Source organism: Sprattus sprattus, assembly GCF_963457725.1.
Source record: "Sprattus sprattus genome assembly, chromosome: 16".
In the NCBI taxonomy this organism is placed as follows: domain Eukaryota; kingdom Metazoa; phylum Chordata; class Actinopteri; order Clupeiformes; family Clupeidae; genus Sprattus; species Sprattus sprattus.
The window spans coordinates 14021582-14034289 of NC_137914.1; the positions used below are offsets into that span (position 1 = coordinate 14021582).

The 12708-nt window shown below is 37.2% G+C and overlaps 1 protein-coding gene across 1 annotated transcript; it reads left to right on the plus strand.

Moving 5' to 3' along the window:
• Positions 1-9970: 9970 nt before the first annotated feature.
• LOC308377656 (proteolipid protein 2-like) lies at positions 9971-11114 on the plus strand (the record flags this gene model as incomplete). The annotated part of the gene is made up of 4 exons (XM_080854385.1): positions 9971-10054; positions 10289-10447; positions 10631-10735; positions 10992-11114. 4 exons carry the CDS (start codon positions 9971-9973, stop codon positions 11112-11114), a joined length of 471 nt encoding a protein of 156 aa, XP_080710511.1.
• Positions 11115-12708: the final 1594 nt, after the last annotated feature.

The following is a 12708-nucleotide window of genomic DNA, read 5'->3' on the forward strand; positions in this document are numbered from 1 at the left end:
ACATTTAGCATTATAATACGGGGGAAAAAGCACGACAATATTCACATGTCACCTTTTCAAACATTTAGAGAGAAATTGTTGTTTAAGTTGTTGTAAATAAATGTTAATGTTAATGTTAAATGTTATATGTAAATGTTATATATATATATATGTAAATGATAAATGTAAACGTAAATATTAAATATAAACTTAAATGTTTAATGTTATATATAAATGTTAAATATAAGTGTTAAATGTAAATGTAAAATATAAATACTTAAATGTAAACGTAAATGTTAAATGTATCCTATATCTAAATGTTAAATGTCCGAATTATGTTCAGTCTACATTTAAGATTTGGCGCCAGAACATTACAATATTTACGGTAATTCGCTCGTGAAGCAACGGGTTTTTTGAATGGAGAAAAGCGCGGTCTTTTATTCACGAGATAACGACAAGACAACAAGATGGCAAGTCCAAATGAATTAGATTTAGCTTTAATTATAGAGAAAGCTGTTGCAGCTGGCGTTAGGGCGGCTCTCCAAAACCGACCTACATTGGGAACAAGTGCTGCAACCAACACCACATCCCGCTCCACGAGCGAATTACCGTAAATATTGTAATGTTCTGGCGCCAAATCTTAAATGTAGACTGAACATAATTCGGACATTTAACATTTAGATATACATTTAACATTTACGTTTACATTTAAGTATTTATATTTTACATTTACATTTAACACTTATATTTAACATTTATATATAACATTAAACATTTAAGTTTATATTTAATATTTACGTTTACATTTATCATTTACATATATATATATATAACATTTACATATAACATTTAACTTTAACATTAACATTTATTTACAACAACTTAAACAACAATTTCTCTCTAAATGTTTGAAAAGGTGACATGTGAATATTGTCTTGCTTTTCCCCCCGTATTATAATGCTAAATGTGCCAAAACTGAGCAGGATTTTAGAACGTGCAACATTTTACAAACGGCGCCCCATAACCAACAAGTGCACAGGTAGAGTTAATCTCTAACTAATCTTTTGCCGTTATAATCGCGGATGTAATGCAGAAAATGCTGTTCTTACACGTCCACAGAATGTCGATCTATGTAGTGAACAGCCGGACAGACAGGGGAAATACCAGGTTTAATGTATCATCCAAATAGATTTAGCAACTACCAGTTTACAAATCTTAAAAACTATATGTATCTGCATAATGTCACTTTGATGTAAAAATGGTCATGACCTATAACACAAATTAAGATAAAGGCTTACCTTTAGGAAAATGCTTGCAGTCTGGACAGGGAATGAACAGAAAGAAAAGTTAAGTATAGCAAATCTCTCTAAATTTCATGGTCATACTACTGAATGTAAATAATCTACCTTTCAACTCTTAACTCTCAATTGCCACATAACTCAGCAACTGATTTAAATTAGTATTCACCTGATTCTGCCCAAAGCAGCAACAGTAAACAGACAGAAAGAGTCTGCATCATCTCTGTGGGAAAATATCAAAATGCTTGATCCTCTTTCTCTCACATATGTTCAGAGTACTACTTCCTCTTTCATTTCTCTCTTGTACTTTTTGTGTGTTTTTTTTTTTTATCTTGTCAATCAGTATGATATTTCTTTATTGTTATATTTGTAGAAAAGGTGTATTTTGTTAATTTGCTAATGGCTTTAATTGAGTGTACCTGTTCTGTGTTAGAAAATGTGCATGTGCGCCAGGGGCATAACTATAAACAATATAGCGAGCGTGGAAAGGTTGTAGTCAAAGCAGACCATGCTTTCTAATTGTTTTCGAACATATGGATGCCACAGTGCCGCTTGTTTAATGCAACAGTGATCAAGGATGATTTTCTTTGAACAATCTATGTCCTGTCTCTGTCATGGTTTTCATAATTTTTAGGGGGAAATCATCAGTAGCAATCTATAACACAATTATATGTTTATCTTACATACACTATAGAAACTATTAAAAAGCTGATTCAATTAAATGAATAATTTCGTATTTAATTTGTTATTTTTGTCATATACAGATATGCAATGATGATTGCTGGGTAATATGTATCTTGTTCGCCAATGTCAAGTCTCTATTTGGTCATGAGACGAGACGATACGATATAGTTTAGGTGCAGAATCTGAACGTCAAGACCTACAAGCTGACTGAGCACAGCCTTTCAACTTCCAGACTTAAAAATGGTGATGCATGATTTGCTCTTTCAATGGACAGGATAGCCAGCCCATTCAGTCTCTCCTGCCCCATGCTTCTCAGGTAGGTCTTAATCAGTTTGAATTTGGAAAATAATCACTCGGCTGTTGCCCTGTCACATGTAATGTCAGCAACAGGGCAGTGCAAGTAAACTTTAACCTGTTTACTTTCCCAAAACAATAGCCAAAGTATCTAATTCGACCGTTAAATATATAAATATACAAATATATACACTATATGTAGGCCTAATGGTGACTGTACTTGCGTGCATGTTTTGCGAGCGCACAATTATTTTTTTCGCGTAGGGGGGGAGGGTCTTTAACATGTCCAGGGGCCCTTTGTTTCTTAATCCGTCCATGCTGCCTGTGCGAATACCGAATGGGGTATGTGTTTGTGTTAGTGCAAAGTCCTTATTGGGTTAGATTGGGTAAACTAGCTTCCCCATACACTGTAGGAGCAAGTATGCCCAAGATGTCAGCCACTCAAAAGGACAGCCTTGCCTATTATTTTGCTTGTGATGTCCTTAACCATTTGATATTATTTTATGAATTCAAGTCGAATGAGCCTTTTGCTTTGTTGCCTTTTGCTTTGTCTTGCTTGTTTATTTATTTTAATGTTTTTATTTACCAGCTATAATAATGTAATACTTTTTGCTCTTTGACTCTTTTCTCAGTGTTATCTGAGGTACAGTTATGATAGCTATGCCTTTAGTTCTGCTTTTGTGAGTAGGTTCAACTGAAGACTCCCTATTGAGCTGTGTTGTGCAAATGTTGACTAGTTGTACATAGTCTTTAAACCGGCATCAAGCGGATAGTGTTAAATAGCACTGAGATAGCTGTGTAGTCTGTTTCTTTAAAAAAAATCTACTTGGCTTTAGTTTCACATGGCATGTGACTTCATCCCAAACCACTGCTGAACAAGGTAGTGTTATATTGTGGTTTAACACAGTGCCCTAAATGCTTACTTGTCTGCTATTTTCACTTCTCATTTCAGCTTTCAGGCAATACAGACACTTTCTGTGCTTATACGAAAAACATCCCCATGCCTTTATGGTGAGAAATTGTTCATGAAGCTGGGTGAAACAACATCCAGCACCCGGTCAGTCAGCACTGGTGCACCTCAGGGATGCGTGCTCTCCCCACTGCTCTTCTCACTCTACACTAACGACTGCACCTCAGGGGCCCATCTGTTAAACTCCTAAAATTTGCAGACGACACATCATTTATCGGCCTCATCCGTGATGATGATGAGTCTGCATATAGACAGGAGGTTGAACAGCTGGCCCCGTGGTGCGGTTGCAACAACCTAAACCTGAACACGCTTAAAACCGTGAGGATGACAGTGGACTTCAGGAGGAGCCCCCCAGCACTGCCCCCCCCCCCCCCCCCTCACCATACTCAACAGTACTGTGTTGGCTGTAGAATCCTTCAGGCTTCTGGGATCCACTATCCCCAGGAACCTGAAGTGGGAACCCAACATCAACACCATCATCAAGAAGGCCCAGCTTAGGAAGTACAACCTGCCCCAGGAGCTGCTGATCATGTTCTACAACGCAGTCATAGAGTCTGTTCTGTGCACTTCAATAACTGTCTGGTTTAGATCAGCCACCAAACTAACAAAGAACAGACTCCAACGGACAGTCAGGTTTGCTGAAAAGAGCATTGGTGCCAACCTGCCCACCATCCAAGACCTGTACACCTCCAGAGTCAGGAAACGGGCAGGAAAAATCACTGCAGACCCCTCACACCCCGCACACAAACTATTCAAACGCCTCCCCTCTGGTAGGCGCTACAGATCACTGTTCACAAAAACCTCCAGACACAAAAACTGTTTCTTCTCCCTCGCCGTCACACTACTGAACAACTAACCCATAGTAACATATATATTTATCCACTGTAGCATATAGTATATTTATCCCTGCACTTCTTGCACTCTCCACTTCTTCTTTGCACTATTGTTGTAACAATTCAAAGCTCCTGTATATACTTTCTTAAACTTCATAGACCATTGCACTGGTTTGTTTTTGAATTGTGTTTGTTTTTGTATTGTGTTGTAATGTACATTTTGTGTAAGCACATTGAGAGCCAGTTCACCAAGTCAAATTCCTTGTTTGTGCAAACTTACTTGGCCAATAAAATCTGATTCTGATTCTGATAAAGTGTATGCATCACATAATCTCAAAGGTTTTTGTCATTTTGTGTAAAAACGTGTGTGTGTGTGTGTGTGCATGAGATCCAAGATAATGTTATATATAATATACTGACATCCTACCCATCAGACCGGCATTCCATAGAGTGCTTAAAAAAATTATGCAATTGCAACCAGCTTCCAAGCTAAAGTAGAGTTATGTTATAATATAGTATAACAGCAGTGTTATTAGATGAAATCTGTCAAAACACAACAAACTTTGACTCTGATCATGTTGCCCCTTCAGCAAGTGAAATAGGAAAAGAAACCTTACCACAATTTCCTGTGCCAAACTTCTGTCTCAAAGTGTTCCCTATTCTCAAGAACATTCATTGTTCCTTATTTCTGTCTGGGCAGACAATCAAATTACACAATGGAATTACAGAAAATGATTGCAAGTAGAAGTTTTACAATTGTTTTGATATGGTATACAACAAGTAAGTACTGATTTCATGATCTATAAACACTATCTAAAATGCTACTGTCAACATGCCGTACTATCACAAATATCACATAGAACATCTGTAGTACCAGTTTAGTCTTTGTAGCTTCAGAGTAAATGTAGTCTTGTCAACACTTGTCTCAATTTGCCAGGATATAAATACCTGGCTAGTGTATCCTTTATTGGGTCGGTTAGCCAAACCCGCGACTCGGGTTAAATCCCCGACAGGAGGCTGATATGTTGATTTAGTTTTTTAGATAACTTCAATCCATTTCATGACTTGATCAAGTAAGCATCTTTATCTGATTCAAAGCATAAATTAGTAGTTTTCAAATGGCAAGGCTCAAGGCCCTTTTGTGTTAAAAAAATGTTTTATTTGCCAATCTTATTGGTAAATTCTAGCTGTTTACATTTTTGGTGGTGGGGTTGAAAAGGAAGGGCTGTGGTTATCAGTAGGGAAGGAAAATAAACTGATATGAATCAAAGAATGTAGAAACACTTGTAGAAGAAAAGACAGGAACTGATCATAAACATAACAAAATACACAGTTACATTGACAGACAAAAAAATATGTTTGGAAAAATCTCTTCTTTCCATTTCAGCTTCTACTCCAACCTTTTATGAAGACTATACTCCGGACCATTCAGGTCTGTTGTTGCCTACTTCAACTAATAAGTTGAGCGTGAATTAAAGGCTTTCTCTGAGTTTTTTCTTCAGTCCATGACATTTTTCATTTATCACTCTTTTTGTTGTTTTTGTTTTTTAGATCACTTAATAAAAATTCCATTTTATGACTTGATAGAACCAAGTAAGTACCTGTATCTGATTCACAGCATACATTTGTATTATTCAAATTGTAAGGCTCAAGGCCAGTCTGACATTTAGTTTTTTGTAATTTAAAAAAAAAAATTATTTGGCAATCTTATTGTTAAATTCTAGGTATTTACATTTTTCTAGGCAGGGTTGAAAAGGAAGGGCTGTGGTTATCAGTAGGGTATAAACTGATTTGAAACAAAGTCTGTTTTTGCCTACTTCAACTAATAAGTTGTGGTGAATTAAAGGCCTTCTCTGAGTTTTTTCTCTTGTCATGTCAATTTTCATTAAACACTCTTTTTGTTGTTTTTGTTTTTTAGGTGACAACGATCCATTTCATGACTTGATAGAACCAAGTAAGTACCTGTATCCAATTCACAGCATAAATTAGTAATATTCAAATGGTTAGACTCAAGACTCAAGGCCCATTGTTTTTTTTTGTTTGTTTCTGAAATATACCTACATAAGTGGATCCTATTCCATATAGCATTTACATATTTGAATGACACTATTGCAAAGATCTTCCCTAAATTCTATGTGATGTTTTTTTGTGTGCTTTTTTATTGTATATATAGTTTAAACTGAAAATGTCAAAGCACTTTCCTTGTGGATTTCAGACTTTTCAAATCCCCATGTCAGACTGGCCAGATGGATGGACAGTGATGACAGTTTCATGGTTGGATGCTTCCATGAGAGTCATCTAGTAGGCCGGTTCTTCTTGAGTGTTATGGGAGGAACAAACATCACTGTATTTCACCCAGATGTCACCACAGCGGCAGGATCTTTCTTTGATATTACTGTGACGCCACCTGTCTCTATCACCTGTGTACTTGAACTGCATTGGGAAAACCTGACTAGTGAAAAGTACACACTCCCCCATTACTGTGAGTCAAGCTATACTATGATATATACAGTGAAACACAACCAGTGCTTTTTGGCAGACATGTGAGGGGTGTATATGTGATGGATTCAGCCTTGGCACTGATAGCAGGGAAAGGTTGAGATATTGTTATGTCCTTATAGATTTTGGATGCAGCACTGATTGACAGCTTTAATATTTCACACTTCCATTCATTTGAATTCTCCATTCACAGATTCAGAGCCACAAAAGCCTTCAGTGTCTCTGTCATATCAGCTTTTTGCAGGATTCATGGGCCTTTTTCTCATTGCCATGACCTTGGTGGTTATCGTGCTAACCTTGAGAGGAAAACAAGCAGGTAAATGACCACAGGATGTAGTACTTTATTTGTACTACAATATCACTTTGGACCAAAAAAAATTGGTACTTGATATCCCTAGGTAATTCATTGTGTTTTGGAATGATTTTGGTTGGCATGTTATTTACACAGTTTTCAGGAAGTGCCATTTTAAAGGTCACATGTGATCACTTGACACAATATCTCAAATCACTTGAATGAAACTGTAAAATGGTGTATTTGTGAACGTTAAGTCTGTATACTTGACATTATTAATTGGAATTTCACTGTGATAATAATCCCTTCATGTTTGTGTTTGTTTTGAGCAGGGCCAGACAAGACCACAGAATTCAACATCTATGAGGAAAGTGCAACTGTGTAATCTTTAATACGCAAATGTTCTGTTTTCGATGTTCACAGAAATGCTTACTCCTATGTTTCTTCTAGTATCTTCTTCCCCTTCTTAATACAACAAGTGTATTGTTCATGACCACAGCATACCTTAGTCTAGATTTTGGACTGTCTGCATATAGCAAATGCATTGCTTACATGATGGTTAGGAATGCATATGGATGTTCAGCTGATGTGCCAACTACTGACTAGTGTAGTTTGATCAACATTTATTTGACCTCTGCCATTTACATGACATTGTGCTATTGTTGTCTGATCATTCTCTCTCATTTGACAATAAAATACTTGTACCTTTGGTTGGAGAACTTGAGGCTCTGAAAATAATTCTACTGTAAAATACACAAAAGTCTTCTTTCTTTTCATCAAGCAGGAGCAGACAGTTAGCAAGACATATTGAATATTCAGCTGTGTAAATTACTTTTTAAACTTTGTCCTAGTCTTTGTTTTAATTGGGAATGTTATTTGACAATCTTAATAGTACATTCTAGTCATTCTAATTGTTGGTGGTGGGGTTGAAAAGGAAGGGCTATGGATATCAGTAGAGAAGAAAACTGTGAGGTGAAACAAAGAATGTAGAAACACATCGTAGAAGAAAAGAGATTAACAGATCATAAATATAGCAAAATACACAGTTAAAGATACCTAAATAAATAAATAAATACATATACCTATATTAGTGGATTCCATTCATCATTTACATATTTAAAAGACATTTGTCTTTTCTATTACAAGGATCTTCCCTAAATTCTATGTGATGTTTCCTTGCCTCAGTGTTCTGAGGTATGTGTTAAGTGGTATTGTTTATGCACCAGGCGGGTAAAAGGGTGGACTTTTGTGTTAGTGCAAAGCCCTTATGGGGTTAGACTTTCACGGCTGCAGAATACCCTCCCCATGTCTCTATGGTGAGAAATTGTTCATAAAGTGTATGCATCACATCAGCGGTGCAGATGGGATTTTTGAACTGGGGGGGACGCTAACATCGCCTAATCAGCTGTGCAGAGTTATTAACTGATGATTGTCGCCTTACGTAGGGAGAGTGGTGGGGACGGATCGGGTCACTATGAATCTGGGGGGGACATGTCCCCCCCGTCCCCAGTGCTATTTGTGCCCCTGCATCACATAATCTCAAGGGTTTTGTCATTTTGGTCAAGTTTTCAACAAACCATATCTTCACCAACCAATCCATTAATATAGACATGGGCCATTTTTTAACAGATCCATCACCAACACAGAAGACTGTATATTTGCAGATGTAGAACATGCATTTCACGACATTGGGGTAAGCAGTATCTGTAATAAAGGCATGTGGAAGTCGTTGATCCTGGAGGTAAATTGTATTTTTCATGAAAAGAGCAGCTTGGCTATAAAACCTCACATTAGTAGCTCAGGTGGGTCAACGGGGTTGGTGGAATATACACTAGTCAGTTCCCCAACGTCTGGTTGAAGGACAGGGCTACTTACCTTGGGAAGGGCGTGGGGGCTTGAAGATGAGAAATACACAACTACGCATCTACGTACAGTACATATGAACTCAGATCCTCTTTCTTGACAAAGTTCTTGATGAGAAACCTGATATCTGATGGAGTCTTCTGGATGCTGAGTTGGGGAAAATTAAATGTAAAAAACTCTCATTCTGAAGCAAATGAGAAATATCATGTGATGAAACCTGATGTTTAAGCCACACAGACGAAGGAAAGATGAAAACGGATATCAAGAGATGTATTTACTCCCATAGTTGGAACATGGCTGTGTTTTTCCGTCTGCTTTGAACTTGTTGCCTCATCTATTCTTTGCCAAACACTGACCTATCAGATCAAAGCCTGCAAGAATCTATGGAGTTAGAAATGTTTCAAAATTCACACGAACGATTCACAAATGTATTCACTGATTCACATTTATATTTCACACGATTGGTTTTAAGGCATAATGTCCATTATGGTGTAGTATTTCTCATAATTGGATGTCACTTTGGACAAATGTAAATGTAATGGACACTGCGCAGATGTAATGCAGTGTGGTCACATTCAATCATACCCCCAAATTTATGTTGATGTGATTGGCTGAAATAATAGGAGACATGATAAGCGGACTGATAAGCTGCAGAGAATGTCCTTCTAAAAAAAAGTGCATTTTTAATCAAGCCCCATCAGGAAAGTGTCAGGGATGTTCACAAATGGCGAGCGATTTGTAAACGCGCCTTTGTTAGTCTGTAAATAAATGTTACAGTGTTGAATTACATGACATTTATATGTAAATCAGTAAAAAAAAAAATCTTCATTTTGAAACTATTAAAACTTCATAAAAATCAGCAGTCTGTATCAGTTTTATTTCAACAGTTGTGTGAGTTCACCATGTTTTGTGTATGTGTCTGTGTTTAGTCATGCTATTAAACATATCAGCATTAAATTGAGGACTTCCAATTGTATTCCTCTCATACATTGGGGAAAGATAATGAGGAGTGGTCACTTAAAGTAAGCTCCAGGCAAGAGGCAACGGGATTGAAATTGATGCCTTATGAAAAGGGTTTCCCATCTAATCACAAGGGGCCCCTCCTGTGTGTATGTTTCAAGACCTGTGTTGAAACAGGATTTTAGCAATCCTGTTTAGCAACATATACACACAGGGATCAGTTGAACTATTTTCTTCCTGTGTGAAATGTGTCTCTAAAGATTCTTTGTGGTTTTTCTTTACAAAGTTGTACTGACTGATGATGGCTGAGCCAGAGGGAACAGTGGATATGTCCATTAATTACTTGAAGACACGCAAAGGAATGACTATGGCAGGCGAAATAGTAAGTCCAACAATCCTTCAAACTCTGTAAAGGTAAAAAACAAACAAACAGGGAACATTAGTACTTTATGGAAAACTTTACTATTGTAACTTGGCTAATTAACTTAATCACTGACAGTCAGATTGCTCAAAGTGAGTTTCATTTCTGAAGAAGCCATACAACTTTGATCCTTGACATTGCATTGAACTGTCATGGCATGCTAATACAAGATATTATTTTTCTTTAAATATTCAGGTTCTTTGCTTATTTTCCATCATTGGCAAAACTGTGCCTGTCAATGTGGGTTGTTACATCATTGTACCCCTTGCTGAGATAGTTTTGGGCATTTTCATGCTGATCATCTTTACAAGGGGATTGGAGAAGACATCCTTTGAGGTCCACTGGCTTTTTTGTGTAAGTCTTTTAAGCGCAATTAGCTCTTTACCACTTATAAATGGCCACAGAGATGTGGTTTAAAGGTTTATTTACAGATTTATACAGATTCATTTAAGTCAGGTTCCTGGGTCAGGTCCTCAAAAAGCCTACAAAAGGAAAAGTGTATGTATTTCAGTGTCAGAATGTTTGTTTGCCTTTCAGGACCTTCTCAGAGCTGTGACTGGGTCAGTCATACTGTTGATCACCTCAGCCAACTGTTTCATCCACCTGATTGCCATCTCAGTGGCCTCACTCTTAACAGGAGAGGTAAGGGCTGTCATCTGGTCCAAGTGAGGGTGATGGGAAGACTTTTCTGGTAGCTCTAGTGTCCTCGGGAAGTGAGGTCTTATTTTTGAGGTTGAACTTTCATGAAAATCTGCAGTAATGGAGAACATATGTAGGCGATGTGCTGTTAATCCTCTCAGTCAAACAGAATATGTGCCTGCATCAGGACTTTGGACATGGTTGAATGACGAAATTGTGCGAAATTGATGATACTCATTCCCATTCCATTGTCTTTCAGGTTTTTGGATTGTGTGCAGGATGCTTGTTTGGTTATGATGCGTTTTTAGTTTATTCTTTGATAAAGAGTAAAAATATGTCCACAACTGAAGAAGAGCCGTCTGGACAAGAGGAACTGTCCTAAACTAAGATAGTCATGCTGTGTTAGACGTAGCTTTCCATTTCGATGTCAAATGTTTTCATTAAAAGGGTGCTTACCATTCTAATCTAGGCATATTAACCTAAAACACTTTAAGGATCATCTTTATACATTAAAGATACCTTTCATCACTATTCCATACACTATTCTGTAATTTCTCAAGCTTTCTTTCTTATATAATTTCCACAAGGCATGCAGAAGAAAACCACAGCAAAACCTGTCATAGGATTAAATTAGTCTTAAGTCTTCTTAAAAAGGAAGAGCTGAGAAACACCTACAGTTTTTATTTTTTTTTCTTGATTACATATTACTTCCCCTTGTGCCATAAAGTTACATTTCATCACTATTCCATACACTATTCTGTAATTTTTCAAGCTTTCTTTCTTATATAATTTCTATAAGGCATGCAGAGTATGGCGCAATCAAGACAGGAGGAAAGAACCACAGCAAAACATGTCTTAAGTCTTTAGTCAACATAAAAAGGAAGAGCTGAGAAACACCTACATTTTTTACTTGATTACATTTTACTTCCCCTTGTGCCATAAAGTTACATTAGTCAGGTTCCTTGAAGATAGTTCAGTTAGGAAGTCACTATTTCGTAAGGGCCACATTCATCCTCAGTGATACCTGTATTCATCTGGAATATAATACCACACGTGTTTAACCTCTCTAAAATGATGTTATTTGAGGTGATTAGGTGGAGTTGCAACTTTGTTTTGGACATGACAGAATGGTAGAAAAAAAAGGTAACAAAAGAATTGCAGTTGAAATACATATTGTCCAAATACATTTTAATGTGACTAATCTGAATATATCATGAGGGACGCAAAAATATAATTGTTTTACTTAAAATGTCATGTACTTATGAATAACAAAGAGTCATATTATCTCCAGCTCGGGCCGGTGATGAAAGGCAGGAAATGTGCAATTTAGGAACAGGAGTGAGTGTGAGTGCGCTTCAACCAAGTGAGGCCATTACTGACTACCGCCATGCCAATAACCTTGAGCGTTTTCAAATCTGATCCGGGTCAGTGGTGAAAGTAAGTGGTTCACCTTGGCATGGATGCATGCTCTATGGGTTGTTAAATGTGAGCTTGAAGGGCCTTGTATAGGGGTTGTTGTTCTTCCTTGTATGTTAGATATTGAATCTTGGACTTGAATGACAGTTCTGATATAAAGACAAGTGACTGGATAGCCTACTAGCTGGCTAGCTTGCTAGTTCAGTCTGTTACACCATTCTGCACACAGTTGTGTAAATTGACCAGAATCTCACCTAACTTCTGCATGGATGCCACCCTCACTGAGCCCTCGTTCCTAGCAGCAATGTGGTGTCCAATTTTTCTCTCTCTCTCACACACACACACTTATGCACCATGTCCTATTTAAGATCTAAACAAAAATCTTTGAATGCTTGGTATTATTACAGGTAATAACATTATTTAATGTGGTCAGGTGATTGGTTTTTCCTGGATAATATATACTACTCTACCACATTCTACTGTCCAATTAAGTTAAGCACTTTTAAAGTTTAACATGTTAATTCTTTAATAATTGATTCACACTCACACCCACACATATT